The sequence below is a fragment of the Diplotaxodon limnothrissa genome, linkage group LG3 (assembly GCF_057381915.1).
Source record: "Diplotaxodon limnothrissa isolate DT_005_m linkage group LG3, D_limnothrissa_male_GT1.1, whole genome shotgun sequence".
NCBI classification, from domain to species: domain Eukaryota; kingdom Metazoa; phylum Chordata; class Actinopteri; order Cichliformes; family Cichlidae; genus Diplotaxodon; species Diplotaxodon limnothrissa.
Window position 1 is genome coordinate 10,120,986 of NC_140598.1, and position 23,590 is coordinate 10,144,575.

The following is a 23,590-nucleotide window of genomic DNA, read 5'->3' on the forward strand; positions in this document are numbered from 1 at the left end:
GAGTGATGTTTGAAAGTCTTTCCAGGTGAGTTTGATCCAGGAGGGTCTGAAGCCAGAGTCAGACAGAGACTGTGCAGAGACTGTAGAAGGACAGAGCAGCAGCAGAGCAGTCCAGATACACTGATGATCCTCTGTCAGATCCAGAGGGACACACAGGGATGATGCTGGACTCTACATTGTGTCTGACAGTGGAGCTGTTCTCAGAGCAGTTCACTCTGCAGCACTGACAGTCATCTGCACTTCTTCTCATTCCTCTGTCAGTCACTGCTGGATGAAGCTCTCCTCTCCACCTCCCAGTAACATGGCCCAGTCAGAGCGTCTCTACACACAAGCTGCTGCTGCTTCAACCTCTCTGGATCATCAGGACACAGCTCCTCCTCTCTCAGCACACACCGCCCTGTTTACCATCACCAGCTCCACCTGCAGAGAGAAGAAGGAAGAGCAGAGGAGATAAACGAGTGTTTCCAGAGACTCTTCATCAGCTGTCAGTCAGTGATGCAGCACATCCAGTATAAAGAGCAGCAGGGACTTCAGTGCTGGGACTGTACTAGGACTCATTGTTGCTTCACTTTTTCTAATCTTTGGATTTTTATTGAAGTTGATGAAAATGTTTTTCCCTCCTAGTTTGAGTTTGGACTTTCATTCATTAGAAGAACCTTGGTGTGTCCACTCTGAGCTCTGTAGGAACCCCAACAACAAGCCCAACAATCCAGATGGACGGTTCCAGCTGTTAACTGGAGGAATTCCATCCAAACATCTGCTCTCACTAAATTCTTCCTCACCTACAGACTGTGTTCTTCACTGCTTTAAACTTGGACATGAATGCAGTCATTGGTCTGCGTGCTGCTTTGTTCAGAGAGCTGATTGGCTGTTGACAGCGTTTGATCAGAGCGTGTCAGCTGTTACTATGGTGACCATAAAGGTCAGAAACAGGAAGTGTTTGTGTCCAATCCTGAAGCCTATCACCATTCTCCTCTCACAGCTTCACTGAGAAGCTGCAGCTTTACAGGAAACACTGGATCTTTGTTTAATACTGACTGTGTTTAGTACAATACTGCTGACAGCACCACCCACTCACTCCATCACTCTACTGACCTCAGAGTCTCCAGTCTGTAGTCTGGACTCTGCTGAAGATCAGACAGCTGCTTCACATCTGGATCCTTCAGGTTGTTGTAGTACAGCTCCAGCTCTCTCAGATGGGAGGGGTTGGACTTCAGTGCTGCTGCCAGATAATCACAGCTGATCTTTGACAAACCACAGAGACTCAATCTGTATAAAGAATGAAAGATGTAAGTTTATTAGACAAAGTGTGAGCTTGAAATCATTCAGTGTTTCATCATCTGTTCAGAGCTGAAGAAGGTTCAGAATGTAGAAGTTTAGAAAATGGAAACTCCAAACAGCTGAAGCCAACAGGAAGCAGCTTCAAACAGGAAACTGTGCAGAGTTTCAGACTATATGTCCTGATGCAGCCAGTTGGATTTTGGAGATTTGAATCTCTGTTCTGTGACTAAGTCCTTGAATCATTTCTTCCAGTTGGTCCAACAAGACAGACTAAGTGTTGGACATGTGTTGTGGCTCCATTAGGGGAGCTTCTAAATGTGATGTGATGGCCCCTCTGGGTCTGTCAGGTCACAGGACTGAAGAGAGCTCAAACTGGGCACACAGTTGTTCCAGTCTGGACCAAAGACTCTATACTGGGACTGAGGGACTGCTTTGACTGCACCCACTGGGACTTTTTAAAGGCTCATGTTCTCACTTAGATCATCGATTTCTACTTACATTTCTTTCTGGGAAAAATGGGGATTACTTTGCAAACAGGAAGTATTTTCCCCAATAAGCAGCCCTGGATTAGTAAATCACTCCAACATGTTCTCAGGCAGAAGAAGCTGTCTTGTTACGAGGGAGAGAAGAAAAAGATTGAGGCACAGAAACTTGTTGAAAGAGAGATAAAGCAGCTAAAATCAGGTGTAAAAGTAAAGCAGAGGATGAGCTGAATAAAGGACACTCAAGGCTGGCTTGGAAAGGAATGAAGTCCATGGTGGGGATGCAGGACAAGGAGCAAAGATGAATGTGATGCTGAATCAGCAGAAGACTTGGACTCATTGGATTCCAGCTTTGATATCATTGATTTCAATGAAGAGCTTTGTGATTGTAGCAAAGGGCTGGTAGCTCTGAGAGTCCCACTGATGAGGTGTTTGTGTGGAAATCTCTTAGTGGGACCAAAGAGAGAAAAAGCCCTGGTCCTGATGCTGTGGGAGGGAAATGATTGAAGTGTGCTGTGAGGAACTGACTGGGAGATTTTCACACATTTTCCAGTCCTCCTTGGAACAACAGGAAGTTCCCAGCATATGGAAACAAAGGTTAGGTGTCCTATGGCACTCAGTGATGATGGTGCTGTGGCCCCACCACCTCCACCTCTTTGTAAAGGAACTAACTGTAATCTGAAGCTTCAAATGGAACTAAGACTTCCTCCACTAGGTGGCAGTGTCTGATGAGAAAGTGTTAGTGGAGCTGGCCTGGAGTCAGAAACAGGAAGATGCAGGATTTGGGCTGAAATGGGGAAAAGTGGTTAGCACTAGTGCCTTAAAGCAAGAAGGTTGTAGGTTGAAGCTTGTTGGCCTTTCTGTGGAGGTTGGATGTTCTCCCACAATCCAATGAAATGCTGCTTAGGTTCATTGGTACTTCTAAATTGGCTGTAGGTGTGGATGTGAGAGAGTGCTTCTCTGTCTCTCTCTGCTGGCCCTGTGATGGACTGCTCACCTGTGCAGGTGGACCACGCCTCTTGCCCTATGACAGCTAGGGCACAGGCTGCAGCCCTGTGAGCCTAAGCTGAATAAACAGTTAGCAAAAATGATCCATAGATGGCCTGAAATCCCCCAGTTAGCAGTTTGGTAGATAGCTATGACATGCTAATCCCATCCAGCAGCTGTATTCTACCTGTAAGCTGATCCCTGCTGAGCCAAAGCACTTTTTCATATACAAATTACAACCTTTAATAGAAACCTATTGGTCAGCATCTTATTAGCCTGCTGTTAGCTTCATTCCACAGAAAACTGAGAGAAACTAACAGAGTTGATAAAGAATAAAGAGAAATGTGCTGATTTAAAGCCTTTGAAGTGCTTCAGATGATCTCTGTCCACTTCTGTCCACTCATTCATTCATGTAAGCTTTCTAATGCAGCTTTGATCTTCACAGTCTGCTTCATGAAACTCATTCTAACCCTGAATGTCAGAGTGTTCCTCCTTCTCTTTCCCATCATTCATGCTGGCAGTGGAGGAGATTTGGATGTTGGACTGTGTTTTGGATGATGTGTGTATGTTTGTGTTGGACTGCTGTCTGTAAAGCAAACGCACATTTTGCTTTGGATTTCAGTGTCAGACAGACTTTAAGGTGGAATGAAGAGTTGGAGAGTTTCACAGTGAATTATCCAGTGGAGGATTTTTCTTCTTCTTTGAAGGTTTGAAATGTGAACATTGTTCTGCTGCAGTCAATGGACTAAACCAGAGAAGAAGAAAACAGACTTTACCATGAAGATCCTCAGTGTGGATCAGTATAATATCAGCCTGATGTCTGCAGTTTAGTGTCAGCACAACTTTCACATCATATTCATCTCAGCACAACTAAAACATGCTGACTGACCTCAGAGTTTCAAGTCCACATCCTGGACTCTCCAGGAAACCACACAGATGCTTCACTCCTGAATCCTGCAGCTTGTTGTTGAAGCTCAGCTCCAGCTCTCTCAGATGGGAGGGGTTGGACTTCAGTGCTGCTGCCAGATAATCACAGCTGATCTCTGACAAACCACAGACACTCAATCTGTATAAAGAATGAAAGATGTAAGTTTATTAGACAAAGTGTGAGCTTGAAATCATTCAGTGTTTCATCATCTGTTCAGAGCTGAAGAAGGTTCAGAATGTAGAAGTTTAGAAAATGGAAACTCCAAACAGCTGAAGCCAACAGGAAGCAGCTTCAAACAAACACAACAAGAGAAAAAACTCTGAATGTTTCACATTAAAGTCGTACATTTATCATAAAAACAGGACAAAGACTTGAAAAAGTCGTGTTTTTCCTTCCAGGAACCACAAGGCTTCACTTTTAAAGGTGAAGTGTGAAAGAAATGGACATATTTGAAGTCCAACACCTTTTTCCAGTCACATTATTAAAGCAGACAAACTACAAGCTCATTTTCATTCCAACAAGTCATCTTCTGACCTGGACTAACAACACTGGTCTCTATGTGCAGCTGGCTGTGAGACCAGTGCTCAGGGAGCGTCTACAAAGTGCAACACTGAAAGAACATCACACACTCATTTGCTTCCAGCACTTTCACACAAACATCTACTGTCATTATTGTCACCAAACTCTGTGGATCCTTTATTGCAAATTCAAATGGGATCAAATGGTCAGACAAAAGAGGCTTATGAGGAAATATGATGAAATGTTGTGTATTAGCAGCAAGTTATTGAATCATTTTCCTCAGAAACCAAACAAAATGATTGACAAACATGTTTTTACAAACTCAGTGTTGGACTTGGATCAGCAGGATAAGCTGATGTTTAAAGGCGTTTGAGTCTCGCTGTATGAGAGTCCAGTTATTACTCAATATTTATGGATGATGTTCTTTCAGTGTTGCACTTTGTAGACGCTCCCTGAGCCTCACAGCCAGCTGCACATGGACCAGCTGACATTACCCAGCATTAGAGGCGGGTGTAAAAAAATGGATTTTCCTATTTAAATGGTTTTAATTTGAATAAAGCGATGTTGATTCATTCAATCCTGAATCGATGTTTAATATAAATGTATTTTGCCAGAATCTCAGGTTAAAGCTCCCAAAAGTATTTCAACAACAAGCAAACAGATAAAACAGTAAATGAGAGCAGCTAAACACACAAAGATGGAAACACAGAGCGTGGATCGTTCACTCGACGGCACGTACACGGACACGCCGTCGGGGCTGAAAGTGGACAGCTCACAGATCCTGAAGCTGCAGGTTTCATCTGTCTCCAACCAAAACTGACTGAACCAGCAGCAGAAGAAGATCCAAACTACGCTTTACGTTTGATGAACATCGTCATGAATTCTCTCTGACTTTGACGTTTACTTCCTGCACAGCTCTCTCTCTCTCAGTGTACTTCAAGAACAGTTTACCTTCAAAAATCTGTTTCCTGCATTATTCACTGCTTATTACGCACCAGTCTGCTGTTGTGTTCACTGCTGTCGGCCTCCCAAAACAAAGCCTCATTTCTGCTGTTCAATACTGAAGAAATGTAAAGCTTTTAAAATGATGACAGATTACAAACTCTCAGCTGTGTCTGTAATCAAACCTCTGTAACTTTGCTTCACTTCAGCAGCATCAGCTCATGTTCACATGTTGATTCATGGTTTGCTTCAGTTTTTGATGGACTGCAGAATATTTTGAAGGTTATCTGCTATAAAAAGCCAGAACAGGAAAATCTGCTTCATGTGTTTCTGTTTGATCCTCAGTGACTTTGACACAAAGGCCTCTGCTGTGATGATCACACCTCTGATCAAGTCTCACAGTGTCAGCTTTGTTTTTATACATATGGATATGTGCTGATAAATGATCAGAGTTATAATATTTCCCACTGTCTGCTGTGTGCCGTGACCTTTGACCTGCTAAAGACAGTCAGCTGTGGATTATTCATTGTTGTGTCTGATACTTAGAACTGTGAGGAAGAACACTACACAGTTAATCAGGGTCCCCTCTCTCTGAATCAGGGAAGGTGGGCAGGCCGCGTGTGGGCCGCGGGCCATACGTTGAGTCTCACTGTTTGAAATGTGAACATTGTTCTGCTGCAGTCAATGGACTAAACCAGAGAAGAAGAAAACAGACTTTACCATGAAGATCCTCAGTGTGGATCAGTATAATATCAGCCTGATGTCTGCAGTTTAGTGTCAGCACAACTTTCACATCATATTCATCTCAGCACAACTAAAACATGCTGACTGACCCCAGAGTTTCAAGTCCACATCCTGGACTCTCCAGGAAACCACACAGATGCTTCACTCCTGGATCCTGCAGCTTGTTGTTGTAGCTCAGGTCCAGCTGTCTCAGATGGGAGGGGTTGGACTTCAGTGCTGCTGCCAGATAATCACAGCTGATCTCTGACAAATAACAGTAACTCAATCTGTATAAAGAATGAAAGATGTAAGTTTATTAGACAAAGTGTGAGCTTGAAATCATTCAGTGTTTCATCATCTGTTCAGAGCTGAAGAAGGTTCAGAATGTAGAAGTTTAGAAAATGGAAACTCCAAACAGCTGAAGCCAACAGGAAGCAGCTTCAAACAAACACAACACGAGAAAAAACTCTGAATGTTTCACATTAAAGTCGTACATTTATCATAAAAACAGGACAAAGACTTGAAAAAGTCGTGTTTTTCCTTCCAGGAACCACAAGGCTTCACTTTTAAAGGTGAAGTGTGAAAGAAATGGACATATTTGAAGTCCAACACCTTTTTCCAGTCACATTATTAAAGCAGACAAACTACAAGCTCATTTTCATTCCAACAAGTCATCTTCTGACCTGGACTAACAACACTGGTCTCTATGTGCAGCTGGCTGTGAGACCAGTGCTCAGGGAGCGTCTACAAAGTGCAACACTGAAAGAACATCACACACTCATTTGCTTCCAGCACTTTCACACAAACATCTACTGTCATTATTGTCACCAAACTCTGTGGATCCTTTGTTGCAAATTCAAGTGGGATCAAATGGTCAGACAAAAGAGGGTTATGAGGAAATATGATGAAATGTTGTGTATTAGCAGCAAGTTACTGAATCATTTTCCTCAGAAACCAAACAAAATGATTGACAAACATCTTTTTACAAACTCAGTGTTGGACTTGGATCAGCAGGATAAGCTGATGTTTAAAGGCATTTGAGTCTCGCTGTATGAGAGTCCAGTTATTACTCAATATTTATGGATGATGTTCTTTCAGTGTTGCACTTTGTAGACGCTCCCTGAGCCTCACAGCCAGCTGCACATGGACCAGCTGACATTACCCAGCATTAGAGGCGGGTGTAAAAAAATGGATTTTCCTATTTAAATGGTTTTAATTAGAATAAAGCGATGTTGATTCATTCAATCCTGAATCGATTTTTAATATAAATGTATTTTGCCAGAATCTCAGGTTAAAGCTCCCAAAAGTATTTCAACAACAAGCAAACAGATAAAACAGTAAATGAGAGCAGCTAAACACACAAAGATGGAAACACAGAGCGTGGATCGTTCACTCGACGGCACGTACACGGACACGCCGTCGGGGCTGAAAGTGGACAGCTCACAGATCCTGAAGCTGCAGGTTTCATCTGTCTCCAACCAAAACTGACTGAACCAGCAGCAGAAGAAGATCCAAACTACGCTTTACGTTTGATGAACATCGTCATGAATTCTCTCTGACTTTGACGTTTACTTCCTGCACAGCTCTCTCTCTCTCAGTGTACTTCAAAAACAGTTTACCTTCAAAAATCTGTTTCCTGCATTATTCACTGCTTATTACGCACCAGTCTGCTGTTGTGTTCACTGCTGTCGGCCTCTGACAGTAAAGCCTCATTTCTGCTGTTCAATACTGAAGAAATGTAAACCTTTTAAAATGATGACAGATTACAAACTCTCAGCTGTGTCTGTAATCAAACCTCTGTAACTTTGCTTCCCTTCAGCAGCATCAGCTCATGTTCACATGTTGATTCATGGTTTGCTTCAGTTTTTGATGTACTGCAGAATATTTTGAAGGTTATCTGCTATAAAAAGCCAGAACAGGAAAATCTGCTTCATGTGTTTCTGTTTGATCCTCAGTGACTTTGACACAAAGGCCTCTGCTGTGATGATCACACCTCTGATCAAGTCTCACAGTGTCAGCTTTGTTTTTATACATATGGATATGTGCTGATAAATGATCAGAGTTATAATATTTCCCACTGTCTGCTGTGTGCCGTGACCTTTGACCCGCTAAAGACAGTCAGCTGTGGATTATTCATTGTTGTGTCTGATACTTAGAACTGTGAGGAAGAACACTACACAGTTAATCAGGGTCCCCTCTCTCTGAATCAGGAAAGGTGGGCAGGCCGCGTGTGGGCCGCGGGCCATACGTTGAGTCTCACTGTTTGAAATGTGAACATTGTTCTGCTGCAGTCAATGGACTAAACCAGAGAAGAAGAAAACAGACTTTACCATGAAGATCCTCAGTGTGGATCAGTATAATATCAGCCTGATGTCTGCAGTTTAGTGTCAGCACAACTTTCACATCATATTCATCTCAGCACAACTAAAACATGCTGACTGACCTCAGAGTTTCAAGTCCACATCCTGGACTCTCCAGGAAACCACACAGATGCTTCACTCCTGAATCCTGCAGCTTGTTGTTGGAGCTCAGGTCCAGCTGTCTCAGATGGGAGGGGTTGGACTTCAGTGCTGCTACCAGATAATCACAGCTGATCTCTGACAGACCACAGTTCTCCAATCTGTGTAAAGAATGAAAGATGTAAGTTTATTAGACAAAGTGCTTGAAATCATTCAGTGTTTCATCATCTGTTCAGAGCTGAAGAAGGTTCAGAATGTAGAAGTTTAGAAAATGGAAACTCCAAACAGCTGAAGCCAACAGGAAGCAGCTTCAAACAAACACAACAAGAGAAAAAACTCTGAATGTTTCACATTAAAGTCGTACATTTATCATAAAAACAGGACAAAGACTTGAAAAAGTCGTGTTTTTCCTTCCAGGAACCACAAGGCTTCACTTTTAAAGGTGAAGTGTGAAAGAAATGGACATATTTGAAGTCCAACACCTTTTTCCAGTCACATTATTAAAGCAGACAAACTACAAGCTCATTTTCATTCCAACAAGTCATCTTCTGACCTGGACTAACAACACTGGTCTCTATGTGCAGCTGGCTGTGAGACCAGTGCTCAGGGAGCGTCTACAAAGTGCAACACTGAAAGAACATCACACACTCATTTGCTTCCATCATCCAACCTGAAGAGGAAACAGAGACGGTCCCCTTCAAAGTAAAAGCTGCTCCTTTTGGACACAGTATCAAAGAAAGTCTACAGTATAACATAGAAAAGACAGAACAAAGTTTTGGTTGTTTTTAAATTGTGCAGAAATGAAACTACACTAAGCTCAATTATGTGACAGACATTTCATCCCATGTCAGTTTGGCCTCATCCTGGGCCGGATTATCCAGCACACACTCTGACCACAGGCCCAGGGGCCACGCACAGCTGGGCTCCATCCAAGAGACAGGAAACAAACCAACACAATAATAAAAAGCACCATGTGATCTTCTTACATCTTCAAGACAAACATAGTAAAAACATGAGCATATTTGTTTCCTGATAAAATGATGTGACAGGTAGAACAGAGTAAAGTGGTGGTGTTACAGCCTTTCTCCCCTCTGCTGCCGAGGCTGTTAGTCTCTCCCAAACTCAGCTACAGGACTTCCAAATGAATGAAAGCAGCAGAAGTGGCTTTACAAATGAAAGAGGAAGAGGAGAAGAAGAGGAGAGGGAGGCCACCCTGACCATCACTCCAGCTGAAAACATCACACTTCCATTAAAGTTGGTGAGGAAATGTTGAGCAGGATGAGCTGCTGGCTAATCTGGAGGCTGTAGCAGCAGCTCACAGTCACAGTGGATTTCCACTCATGAAAAAGCTCTGGCTGCTTCATTTCTCATCTCATATCAGAGACTTTAATGCTTCACTGAAGCTGTACTGTGATGCTTCCATATTCCAGTGAGGCCTCCATAATGATTTCAGCTGTTCTGTACACACACTGTGTGCCCTGTATGGCTCAAAGTCTCTGCAGCCTGTTTTTATCTGCTATCATCAGATCTTCATCATCCTCATTCACATCCCTCACACACTCTACAGCCTCATCAGCACTGACTTCATCTTCACTGACTGATGGAGCACAACATGAACCTGTGGAGGCTGAAACACTGTCCTGTCAAACATCTCCCCGTCACCACTCCACTTCTGTCAGCCTTTAAATGAACCCTGCTCAAGTCTGTCACTTCTGTTTGGAGCCAAAAGGAAAAACTGTTGTTCAGTCGTTTGGAAAGACAACATTTCTGAAAGCACTCAAACTTCTTCACATTTGTCTTCAGACACATCCTGAACATTTAGGAACTAAAGAAAGTTTCAAACATCAATCAAAGACCTGAAATATAGAAAAACAACAACAGCCGCAGTCAGTGAACTCACCTCAGAGTCTCCAGTTGACAGTTTGGACTCTCCAGTCCAGCACACAGAAGCTTCACACCTGAATCCTGCAGGTTGAGGTTGTTATTCATGTCCAGCTCTGTCAGATGGGAGGGGTTGGACTTCAGAGCTGAGGCCACAACTTCACAGTGAGACTCTGAGAGTCCACACCAAGTCAGTCTGTGATGATAGAAAATATAAATGTGTTATTATAAAAGCAGAAAATCTGCATTATAAACACAGACTGAATGTATATGAAGACAAAACAGAGTGAGGTCATAATCTGATGAATCTGCTCTTCACATCTGTGCTTCAGCTCCTCTTACTGTGTTTGACATGACACAACGATTGAGTCTCTCTCAGACCTGCAGACTTTTAAAGAGAATCTTTGTTTGGCTTTAATCTGCAGATGAAGGAGGAAGATGGTGTCACATTTAGGCTTCCATAATGTCCACACTCTGTCACTGAGATCTGATCCAGAGTCAGAGTGAAGACACACATTTGGACTGTTTCCTGTTTTGACTCCAGAACATTTTGAATGAGTTCAGCTCAGTGAAGAGTTCCAGCTGGAAAGATGATCTCTGTTTGCTACCTGCTGTCAGGTACGACTGTTCACGTCCACACGCAGGAAAAACCTGCTGACTGTTACCAAACGGAGCAGAAATCTCATCACTGGACAATAATGATGAATGAACTCAGAGCTGCTGATATCAGATCTGATCTCAGGGGAACTAAACACAGAAATGATTGGCTCATTTGAGCTTTCTGAGCCATTATCTGCTGGTGTGTCGCTAGTTGGCAGAAAATGATTTGTATTCCTGTTCAGGGCTTCAGTGTTTATGAGTCCAGATCCAGGTGACAGCAAGTCAAAATGATGTTACCTGTCTGTGTCCAGCAGCAGCCTGTATTCACTTTGAATATTGTTATAACCTGACATGGATCAGTTTGTCTTTGATTGGTTTGTAAATGTCACTGTTTCCATTGGACCTGAGTGACGTACAAAGACAGAGAGGGAGAGAAAGGAGAGAGAGGATGGAGACAGCAAAGAGAGAGCAAACACAAACAGGTGAGAGTGGACAGGTGACCAAGGTCAGCAACCAATCAGAGAGCTTCTGTTTGACCCACAGTCACTGATGATGACTGCACATAACCAAGCAGTGTGTTACTCTGATATCAAATATGGATCCTGCTCTTATAATAATGATCATCAGATGATATTATTGTGTTATTTTGTAGCTGAATACGATGTTTGTGTGATTATCAGTGAAAGAAGCAGTGAGGAGGATGGAGAGAGAGAGAGGACAGAGGGTGAAGTTAGAAACACTAAAAGGATTTTTCATGGATTTCATGGATGATTTGAGTGATTTCCAGCAGGACACTTAAACATGTCAGTGGACGTCCTAAAGAACATATTCACTGATATGAAACGTGTCATTGAACAGGATTAATATCAGTGGAAACATGGTGGAAACAGCTGTGACTGCATGGATGTGACACACTTCAAATCTGTTCTCCACTCTTGGATTTGGGATCCATGGAGCTGCTGCTGAGTCTGTACAATAAAGGAATGGTGTGGAAGGTTGCAGCGTACGGACACAAACACTTTGTGGTTACAATCTGATTTTATTTTCAACATTAAACTACTAACCTACACTGATCAATGATGTTAATGATCACATCTGGACTCACCCAGCCTTTCTGCAGTTCCTCACAGCTGGAATCAGTCTCTGTCGTCCCCGCTCTGATGTTTTGTACTTCTGCAGGTCCAACTCATCCAGAACCTCCTCTGACATCTGCAGCATGAAGGCCAGAGCTGAGCACTGGATCTCAGAGAGTTCCTTCTTTGACTTCAGGAACTCTTGGATCTCCTGAAATAATGAGAGGTCGTTCATCTCCATCAGACAGTGGAAGATGTTGATGCTTCTGTCAGGAGAGATTTTATCACTGTTCATCTCCTTCAGGTTGTTGATGACTCTCTGGATGGTTCCTGGACTGATCTCTGTCTGACCCAGCAGACCTACTAAGAGTCTCTGGTTGGACTCCAGACAGAGGCCATGAAGGAAGCGAACAAACAGGTCCAGGTGGCCATTTTTACTCTGGAGGGATTTCTCCATGGCTCGTTTAAGGAAATCATCCAGAGAGGACTCGTTGTATTTTTGTCCCAAGAAGTTCTCCAGCACCTCTGTCTTCCTGCTGGTGTGACAGTGGAACATGTAGACTGCAGCCAGAAACTCCTGAATGCTCAGATGAACAAAGCAGTAGACTGGTTTCTGGAAGATCTCACACTCTCTTTTGAAGATCTCTGTACAAACTCCTGAGTACACCGAGGCCTCTGTCACATCCAGACCACACTGCTCCAGGTCTTCTTGGTAGAACATGATGTTTCCTTTCTCCAGATGTTCAAACGCCAGCCTCCCCAGCTTCAGAAGAACTTCCCTGTCAGCCTCCGTCAGCTCCTGTGGACTCGTCTCATGTCCCTCATGGTACTTGTTCTTCTTCCTCTTTGTCTGAACCAGCAGGAAGTGTGAGTACATGTCAGTCAGGGTCTTGGGCAGCTCTCCTCTCTGCTCTGTAGTCAACATGTGCTCCAGAACTGTAGCAGTGATCCAGCAGAAGACTGGGATACTACACATGATGTGGAGGCTCCTGGATGTCTTCATGTGGGAGATGATTCTGCTGGACAGCTCTTCATCACTGAATCTCCTCCTGAAGTACTCCTCCTTCTGGGCGTCAGTGAAGCCTCGTACTTCTGTTAGCCTGTCAACACATGTAGGAGGGATCTGATTGGCTGCTGCGGGTCGGGAAGTTATCCAGACGAGAGCGAAGGGAAGCAGATTCCCCTGGATGAGGTTTGTCAGCAGCTGGCTGACTGATGACTTCTGTGTGACATCAGACAGCAGCTTCCTGTTGGTGAAATCCAATGAAAGTCTGCTTTCATCCAGGCCGTCAAAGATGAACAAAAGCTGAGAGACAGCCAGCTTCTCTGCTGTGACCTTCTGTAATGTTGGATGGAAAACATGGAGCAGCTCCAGAAGACTGTACTGCTCATCTCTGATCAGGTTCAGCTCCCTGAATGAAAGCAGAACCACCACACTGACATGTTGGTTCTCCAAGCCCTCTGCCCAGTCCAGAGTGAACTTCTGCACTGAGAAGGTTTTTCCAACACCAGCCACGCCGTTGGTCAGAACCACTCTGATGGGTCTCTGTTGGTCAGGTAAGGCTTTAAAGATGTCCTGGCACCTGATTGGAGCGTCATGGAGGGCGTCCATCTTGGAAGCTGTCTCCAGCTGCCTCACCTCATGTTGGGTATGAACCTCTTCACTCTGTCCCTCTGTGATGTAGAGCTCAGTGTAGATCCTGTTGAGGAGGGTTCTACTTCCTGTTTCATCACTTCCTTCAGTCACATGTTCACATCTCCTCCTCAGACTGATCTTATGTTCATCTAAAACCTCCTGCTGACCAACATCTGCTGAAAGAAAGAAAAACAATGAGACTAAAGAGAAAGAAAACTCTTCAATGTCTGAACAACACAAGAAGTCCAGTTTTCAGAAATGAGTCCATCAGCAGACAGATGTTCAGTCTTACTTTGTACACAGCTGCTCTGACTGGCTGTCTGCAGTCCAGCTCTGCTTCTGGATCTTTCTCCACACTGGGGACAGGAGGAGTCTCCTGATGAAGCAGACTGGTCCCAGTATGAGGAGATGCACTGTCTGCAGAACCAGTGTCCACAGCTGGTAGAGACTGGATCCTTCAGGACGTCCTGACACAAAGCACAGCAGGACAGCTGCTCCTCCTCACAAACACCACTCCTCTTCCTCTTCCTCCCTCTGTGAACACATTTCTTCATCACTAAAAACATTTACTGTCAGTGAAAAACATCCAGATGTGACCAAACTGCAGTTCCTCACAGTTCCTTTGATTTCATCAACACTAATGAGCTGCTCTTCCTGTCTGCCTGTCTCATTAAACACTGAGTGATGAATACAAACTCAACACTTCCTGCAGACTTCCTGACTTCACAATAAAAGCTTTCCATCAGAGAGACAGTTATGACTTTCACTGTTTTACAGCTGCTGTGTGCAGATTATCTGGGTCAGTTCACTCTGAAGCAGCTTAGAAGTGTCCGTGTAGAGCCGTGGTCTGACACACAGAGACTTCTGATTTTCTCTGTTTAAACAAACATGATGAAGATGAGCAGGTTTCTCTTCTAGTATAAACTCTGTGTCTCTCTGGCTGGCTCATGATGGCTTTTTAGGTTTTATGTTTTGCTCTCTCCTGCTAGCGTTTTGCCTGCCTGGGTGGAGCTTGTAATGGCCTCTCGTTCTTGGTCCACACAGCTATGATGATTACACCACCTGTTGCTGACTCACCTGGGCTTACCGGTAACCATTTAACGCTGCGGCATGGAGCAGTTTGTCGCTGGGACATTGACCCTCCTGTGTTCATGATCTCAGCTCCTTGCTAAGAAATCTCTCTCTAAATTCAGTTGGGTTAACTTTGTGTATACTTTGAGTAAATATTTCCCCGGACCTGGTTACAGACGCTTACCTGTGACTCCCGTGTGTGGCTGTGTGAGTGGAGAGCAGGACAAGAGTGACTGAAGAGGAGTGAGTGTGGACTCCCTTCCCTCTTTTCCCTGGAATCCTGGACCCCCTCCCCAACTCACTGTACATAGAGCACTGTGGTTCACCCCTTTGGTAAATAAACTGTCACCTTTTTGTTTGTCAGAACTCAGTCTGTGCTTGAGTTCCTCTGTTAGCCATGACATTTTGTTGGTTCTCTCTCTTCAGGTCCCTGTAAGTGTTTGATCTAAAACATTATATTTATTCTGCTTTGATTGTTTTGTGTGCTGAGCGACATTGTTGCATGATCCACTTTTTCTTATCACTCAAATATCCTGATACTTTCAGAAAGTTGGAGAGCTCTCCTGGCTTGCTTAGTCTTTGCTCTGTACTGCAGTACTTGCACTGGTTTCACTGGACAAGTCTGCATGTGAATCTACAACTGATCTGACATTGTGGCACAAACACAGTAAACAAACTCTACGAGCACCTTGTTTCATGTGCAGTGGCTTTCTTCTCATTCTGTTACTGAACACTGTATGAAAAGCCTCTCGCTGCCAGCATCCTTCCAGCCCCACGACAACAAGACCAACTCACATCTTCACAACACCAAGAATTTTTCCCCTTTTCTTTGGAGAAACTGAGAAGCCAATAGGATTGTAGCTCAAACTTGCCCACAGTCCTGCTTCATCACTGCTCACTCCTACCTGTGTTGGTGCTCAGTGGACAGTCATTAGGGTTGCCAACTCCCTGAAAAATAAATAAGGGGCACCTCGTGGCCAGGGCCGGGCAACCTAGTTGTCTTCACCCTTCCCAGTGTGGTAGCTCTTTTTTGTGTGTGTGAAATTATTTTTTAACCATTTGACTTGAATTTGATTTAAGCAGATGCATATTCTATTCTTTGTGATATGACCATATGAGAAACAAATGATCATTTGGCCATTTATTTTTAGCTCAAAATGACAACATTAACACAGTAAAACAGGTCTCTTTCTTAAACAGAAGCCTGTCATGCTTAACTTTTGAGAATATAAGTAAATCTTTCTTTAAAAGAACTCTGTCCTGCTTAACTTAAAATTATATAAATTAATAGAAAACAATAGAACGAAAAATATTCTTGTAACAGTGCACATATAGTGCATTTAGTACAATTGGCTTCAGTTGAGGTATTATTTCAGCTTTTCTAAAGCTAATCAGCTGCTCCTGTTTGTAAACCCACTTGTTCCCATGATTACGCATCATAACTCATCATCATTATTCATCTATGTATTACTTTTATGTATTAGTCATCTATTTGTTGTAATCATCTATCCTTGCAGTTGTTTATTACACAAAATAAATTATATTATCACACTTCTGGCCACATAGCGCTGATATTCACTGCACATGCCCATATTAACCTTAACCAGAGGGTTTAAAAAACAAACCAGTGTTTACTAGGGGTGCAACGATACACAAAATTCACGGTTCGGTTTGGTTCGATACTTTGGTGTCACGGTTCGATATTTTTTTGATACAAAAAAAATGTTCATGCCTTTTTAATTTGTCATTTATTAAAATTATAAATATATATTTTAACTCAAAAGTACAGTTTTTAATTTTAACCCTAACCCTTGTGCGTGTTTTTTATTTTGACAGCGAATACGCACCTGTGGACCACTTATGTGCAGCCCTGGTTATTTAGCTCGTCATATTGCAGCCACAGAAATTCTTTTGTCCATGAAACCATAAAGCTGCACTTTCTTTTTGCCTTATAGTCTGATTTGTCATAACTTCTCCGTTTTGTGGTAAGCTTTTCTTTGGCTGTCACTTCTTCACCCTGACCTGTCTTATTTGGCTCAGCAGAACTAAAATATATATCCTGCTGCTTTTACACACGCACTCACATAAGCTCAGCGATTCTCTGCGCGATCAACCTCTCACATGTTTAAGCTTGCTGCGTGAGATTTCACTTGTCATGTTTGCATAGTAAGCTAACGATTAATAAGACGATGTCAGAGGAATTGGTGCACAAATTATCATCACTCACAGATCAGTGCTGTCGCTCTCTATACACAGTTCGCACGATTGCAAAGTGAAAGCAAAAAACAAGCGCAAATTCAAACGCGATTTCAATATGTCACATATTGATAGTGGCTCACCGATGCCAATGACATAATTACCCAGCTACATTTCTGAAAGAATGCAAAAGCATTGACATATATTTTTCCTTCCTACAATAGCCCGACGGGCAGGGAAGAGATAGATTTTGGTAGCCCGTCTGAAAAAAATCGCTAGCCCCAGGACGTCGGGCTAGCGATTTTGCGAGCCCTGTATCTGATTGAGGAATCACTCATCTTTGGAAAAGAGAGTTTATTACAGAGAAATGTCTCTTTCCAAAATAAAAGCTATACTATCCGCTTCTTCTGGGCTATATTCTCAGCAGCATAGGAGAATCATGTGCTAACAGCGGTCTAAATGACTCGGCTAAAGTTAGTAGCATGCTTGCTTTTTTTTGTCTGCTTCCACTTGTCTTTGCACTAGGATGATGTCGGCGTAAATGTGCAGTCATATTTGTTGTGTTCCCACTAGTGCTTTCAGGTTGATCTCGTTGAAATGACCTTAACGCCACAACACGGCAAATCTCCGTTAACGAGCTACCGCCGATCGCCCCGTGCATGGGGCTAGACGGCCAACACGTTAACGAGCTAACTGCGCTAACACACTAGTTCCCACCCATGTAATTAAGCATTGCGTGGCACATCCAACATACTGTTTTACTTTAGTCCATGACTCGCTTACCTTCAGGGTCATACGTCACATGAAAACCAAAATAATTCCAAACGCCAGATCTGAATGAGGGTGGGGGAGGTCCATCTTGCAAGGAGAGCTTAACTTCTGTCTCGCTAGCTTGCCCTGCGCTCTTCCTTCTGACTATGCTGTCTGTGTTGAGCGCTCAGTGGATCTGCGCTGGACAGTGCAGCCTAGGCGGAGTAGTCGAACGCAGATTCACTGAGCGCTCAACACAGACAGCATCGTCAGAAGGAAAGTTGATAAAATAAATTACAAATGTTGTATTGTTCGATACATATGCGTACCGAACCGAAAGCACTGTATCGAACGGTTCAATATCGATACGAATATCGTTGCACCCCTAGTGTTTACATACCATATCTGCTTCTGCCGTGGCCTGGTGGACAACAAATTGGTTAAGGGTTCCCCGAGCTTTCACGCCCCTCATGTTCTTCATGTGCCCCCACCATTAGAAGCATGCATATGGAAAAAGTGCGCCGGCACACAGTGCAGTGCGCTTTATAGGTGTTATGGTGACCTTTTCCAGCCAGGTGTTTCCCTTTTCCCATTCCTCCCTGTACTTTTGCAGCCTTTTTTCTTTCTCTGAGGGGAACAAACATTGCTGCTCTAATGCTGGGCTCACACTGTGCGATTTTTGGCCCATTTTGAGACGATTTTTGAGTCGTGCGACCGATTTGGTGATCGGCCCGATTTTGGCCTTCATCGTGCATCGTGTAGTATACGTGGGGTAACGAGAAGCGATTAACACCTCGAGCAGCTCCCGATCATCAATCGCTCGTGAGCCGCTCACACTGCTCACGCGCAAACACGTAAACGTCGGTGAAAAAGACGGAGCAGCACGGCTGTGCAGCGTGTGATCTGGACACAAGCGATGGAGGCACAACTTGTAGAACTTTGGAAAGCTCATCCGAGCCTTTTCGATGTGGCATCACAAAATGATCACGACCACAACAACCGTGAAAATAGTTGGATTTACACTGCTGCTCAATCACAGCTGCCTGATCATGTTTTTCATTAGCAATTTAGCAAAGTTGATGGTGGTGGTGTGTCTGTGTGAGTGAAAGACAGAGAGAGCGACAGATTTTCTGTTATAACCTTCATTTTATGGAGGCACAGTGTGAGCACTCAGGTCACATCAGAGCATCGGGCGGTATAGTGTGAGACCTGCATCGTGACCTACCAACTTCTAACCCCTGCGAGTCAATCGTGCAGTTTGAGCAGGAGCTGAATAACGTGACTGAAAAAATCGCACAGTGTCTGCCCAGCTTTAGGTGTACTGTCGTCCGAGACTTGCACCGCAGTGTCGGCGTTTGTTTCCCTGTTGGCCATGCTTCTTGTTGTGGTCATCTGTTGTCTTCCGGTATTTTCTCCGCAAGCGACCTTTCCTCGACCAATGAGATGAGCGGTAATCTGAATTGTCATACTCGAATTGTCATAAGTGTGCTGTCAGCTCATTGGTCACAAAGCAGGAGAGGGGCTGGAATTATGTTTTCAAACAAAGCGTTAATTCCATTAACATTTATAGACTACTTTTGATTCTCACTGTATTACGGGACAAAGTGCGTCCCTTATTAGCTCAATACGGGACGTGTACTTTTGTTTCTAAATACGGGGCGATTCCGTTTTTTAAGGGACGGTTGGCAACCCTAACAGTCACAGCCTGCTGCTAGCATGAATGCTAAACGTACTGCTGTGGATGATCAGCAGAAAAACATGTGGTCAGTTTGACTGTTTGCTGTATTTAAAGTGTTTTTCTCAGTTCGTCTGTATTCAAAGTGCATTCGGGGCTTTAGCTGACAGCTCTTTGTGCTAACAAACTAAACTCTCTTAGTTTAAGCCAGCAGACTTTACCAAACACAAAGCCTGCTGCTGCCTCCATGGGTTAGCTTGTGTGACTGGTGTTTGCACCAATGAAATTTAAATCACACTAATGTGTCCTCCAAGGTGTTTGGTGGGAGCACTGAGTGAAACATAAGAGCTCTGGTTAAGCCTCATCAGCTGGATAGGCTGTCCACCCTAGTCCAGGCTTTAACTCAAATCTCTGATTGGCTTTCTAACAATTACCTTGTTAGAACAAGACAGAGACCATGATCATAGCTCCTCCTGATCTATATTCTAAAATCAGTCAAGTTGTTGCCCCTTTCTGTTCTTCTGCTGAGCCAAATATTCGAAATCTTGGAATAATATTTGACTCTTCTTTGGGCCTTGACTCACATGTAAAGTCTCTGTCTCGTTCCTGTTTCTTTCATTTAAGGAATATTTCTAAACTGCGACATATGGTCTCCTTAGCTGAACTGGAAAAAATTGTCCAGGCATTTGTGTCATCGCGTTTAGATTATTGTAATTCCCTGTTTACCAGCTTGGATAAATCATCTCTTTCTCGCCTCCAAGCTGTACAAAACGCAGCAGCCAGACTACTAACTCGCTCTACCCAGCGAGCTCACATCACTCCTATTTTATGTTCTTTACATTGGCTCCCAATAGATTTTAGAATTCGTTTTAAATGATTGTTTTAACGTACAGAGCACTAAATGGCCCCAGATTATTTATCCAAGCTTCTCACTAAATACACTGCTGCTCGCTGTCTCCGCTCACAGACTCAGAGTTTGTTGGTTGCTCCCAGAACACGTGTGAAGACGAAAGGGGGCGGAGCCTTTCAGTCTGTGGCACCAAGACTGTGGAACAGTCTACCTCTACAACTACGTTTGGTTGACTCTGTGGGATCCTTTAAAAAACAGTTAAAAACTTTACTGTTTAAACAAGCTTTCTGTTGACCAATGCTGTTTACATTTTTATATTTTTCATTTACATTTAAACTCTATATTGTGTATATTGTGCATTTTGCTATTTATCGTACTGTTTATTTTAATCTCTGTGTGCAGCACTTTGTGACTACCTGTCTATGAAAAGCACTTAATAAATAAACTTTACTTACTTACTAAAATAACAAACAGGGCTGTGAGAGCAACTGAAGTGATAAAAATACTGTTTAAAGATAAAAAACACTTTGATGTTCTCTCGTCACCTAACAAAGTCCAAACCCTGTGAACTATTTTAGCTTTAATAACTGTGGATTCAGGTATCCTGAACCCATCTTTGGACATTTGTAATGAAATATTTTAAAACTCCATCAGAGACTCCTGATGTGGCTGTTTGGAGAAGGAAAAGAGGGACAAAGTGGAGCGTCGAGCTGAGGCTTCATTCACTGCAAACCTACAGTTATGTTTCCTTATTTCTGCTGTTTGCATGTTCACAGCTGAAATAAAGCTGCCTCTTTGACTTCATCCTGTTGTGTTTGGGTCCAATCCTGCCTGCCACACAGCGCTACAGGACAAAGTCTAAGATTTTTATCTTTTTAATGAATCTTTGGTCATATTTATCCAGGAAAACACAAACATGTAAAGGAGTCATCACAGTTCTCTGACCTCGTTGGTCCAGGTTCAGCACTGAAGTCTGGAGGTTTATGTCTGGACCAGTCACTCCTCACAGATGGACAGCTGGATCCTGCAGACTGTGACCTCTGACCTCTGCAGACACAAACATGTTTTATTCAATGATCAATTCTCTGATAAAGTGATTGAAGCAGCTGTGATCACACAGACTGCAGATAATGCAGCTGTTTCCTGTCAGTAACAGTCCTCTTAGATTAGAGTTCAGCTTTTTACAGGAAAACAAATGTCCCTGAATGCAACAGTGAGACAGTCTGCCTGTGTGGCTGTGATAGCTGCCGTTAGGAGCGCTCATGTGTTTGCAGTTAGACGAGGAGATGTTACCATCATGGACATGTTAACAAATCCTGCAGCATCACGTGGCACAAACACTTTGTGTTCCTGTCATCTGCAAGCAACAGGAAGTTCATTAATAAAGGCAGGATGGAGACGTGACTGTGATGGTTCTCCTTCATCCAGCTGTTACACACATCTGGGCTCACACGACGAGCCTTTGTCTAATACAGCAGCTGCTCTCTGAACACTTTTCTGAAGAGGAGCTGCACAAACCTTTGTTTGCTTTCTAGAGCAGCGTATCAAAGTCAAACTACCCACTGCTAGCAGCTGTTTCTATCATAGTTTAGGATCCAGATGTGTGAGGTCTAAATTTACACCTCTGATTAAAATACATAGTTAAAAACAGCCAATTGAGTCCAAATGTGTCTTAAACCAGATAAACTGACAGTTACAGCTGAGCCTGTGTGTCCTTGGAGACACTGCTCTGCTACAGAGATGCATTTTAGAAACCAGGAAACATCAAAATCATTTAAATCAGAGAGTTCTTGTTACTAACAGCTCACCTCTCTGCAGCAGAGACTTTAAACCAAATGATGACATCTTTAGACGTGTCACTCTGTAAGGACACAGAGCTGGGTGGAGGTCCAGGCGGGTTCCTGTGAATAATGATGGAGCAGTGATGTGAGTGCTGAGCTGTGACATGGAGAAGAGTCATGGACAGTTAGAGATGGTCATCTCACCTCTGAGCTTTGGTCTGGCTCTCATGTTCCCCACACAGAGTGCTTTTAGAGGGAGGGACTCCCTCCTCTCTGTCCTCACACTGATCCATGCTGCTCAATTCACATCAGCTCACACACACTTTCTACCTTCACCTGCAGAGGAAACACAAATCAGCCCAGCGACACACTGACTGACCCACTCAGCACCCACTGATTAATTCAGACACGTTTTAATCCCCAAAAGTTGATTCTGTTCATCTGGATGTTTTCAGTGGGAGAAACGTTTCATGACTCATCCAGGTGACTCCTTCAGTCTCAGCTGACTGCAGGTTTCCAACCTTATAAACAGGACATTTGCACAATGGCTGGGAGGTCATGACCATTGATCAACAACCACTGATCAATGGCCATGAGTCCCATTCACAGAGAGTTGGGGAATGTCTGCAATCACAGCATTACTAACCTAACCCTTACCTGGATGATTGAGCATCAAGACACTTTTTAATATTTTACTAATTTCTGAAGCTTTTTACCAACTTTGTTCAAATTGGTCTGCTGTCATTTTATTGTTGACAAAAAGAGATTTTGAGTGTTGACGTTTCCATGTGGGACTGTTGCTGCAACACCAGGATGTTACTACAGAATACACTTTATATTGTGAGCACTTGGATGTTAGTCCAGTGGTCCTAGACCTGTCCTAAACCTGCACCTGGATTCATTCTGACCAGATTTTAACCCAACAGTGTTTCATACTTAATACATCAGACACAAACTCTGCAGCTGTCATTGTGTGCAGTGTGTGTGCAGTGTGTGTGCAGCGGGTCACTGTGTCCTATGAGTGTTATACTACAATAAACAGAGCCTGACCGCGGGCATAAAGAGGGCAAAAACCCACTTATGCTCTAAAGATGAAGTTCTGTTTCTCTTCAAATGACCCTCAGAGCATGTGGCGGGTCATTGAACGCATCACAGATTACCTCAAGAACAACAGGCTGAAGAACATAAAAACAAACGCAGAGTTTCTGTCTGACGGTTTGAACATGAAACAGGAATTATTGAACAAAAACGGCCAGTTTACTAATTTATGATCAATCATCAACGCATTCACCTACAATACACGAATGAACATCAGCAGTTAAACTGAAAATAACCTGCATACAAATACGACAGCAGACTATAGCGAACGAGCAGAGAAATGCATTTTATAGATGAAGTGTTGGCAGCGACTCTTAGGACAGCCCTGTCTCACTGTCAGCAGTTAAACAACATCCACACACTGGAAGCCCGTTTGCGTCACTAAAAAAAAGAAGAAGGATCCAGAACTCGAAATTTCGACTTATTTTATCGTAATTTCGACTTATTAACTTGGAATTTTGAAAAAACTAACTCAAACTTAAGAGTTAGTGCTGTCAATCAGTCATTTACGTGAATGACGTAATTTCCTTGTTACCCGGAAGCTGAAGCCCTCAGCTACAAATGCTACAGCTAAGATACCAGAATTACAGCCAGTCATAAATGCACAAGTCGCTGATTATTGTCTGTGTGGCTTCACAAATGATGAAGTCCTTCTGTT

At 43.3% G+C, this 23,590-nt stretch overlaps 1 protein-coding gene across 1 annotated transcript; it reads right to left on the bottom strand.

Annotated features, from left to right (window-relative positions):
- Positions 1-407: 407 nt before the first annotated feature.
- Positions 408-22,479, bottom strand: LOC146634401 (NACHT, LRR and PYD domains-containing protein 12-like). Its single transcript, XM_085349895.1, has 11 exons — positions 22,039-22,479; positions 21,862-21,954; positions 20,999-21,100; positions 13,804-14,045; positions 11,908-13,687; positions 10,222-10,398; positions 8,306-8,482; positions 5,973-6,149; positions 3,640-3,816; positions 1,096-1,269; positions 408-420 (listed from the first exon to the last, which is right to left on the bottom strand). The coding sequence occupies exons 1-11, from the start codon at positions 22,125-22,127 to the stop codon at positions 408-410; spliced, it is 3,201 nt and encodes a 1,066-aa protein (XP_085206021.1). The 5' UTR covers positions 22,128-22,479.
- Positions 22,480-23,590: the final 1,111 nt, after the last annotated feature.

Bases quoted from the DNA above. Each gene is read 5' to 3' on its own strand.
- LOC146634401 (XM_085349895.1), bottom strand. From the start codon at position 22,127: ATGGATCAGTGTGAGGACAGAGAGGAGGGAGTCCCTCCCTCTAAAAGC. The intron at 14,046-20,998 runs GTCAGAGAACTG...ATGTGTTCACAG, and splicing joins GCTGAACCTGGACCAACGAG to AGGGAGGAAGAGGAAGAGGA. The intron at 1,270-3,639 runs GTCAGTCAGCAT...TTCTTTATACAG, and splicing joins TGTGGACTTGAAACTCTGAG to ATTGAGTCTCTGTGGTTTGT.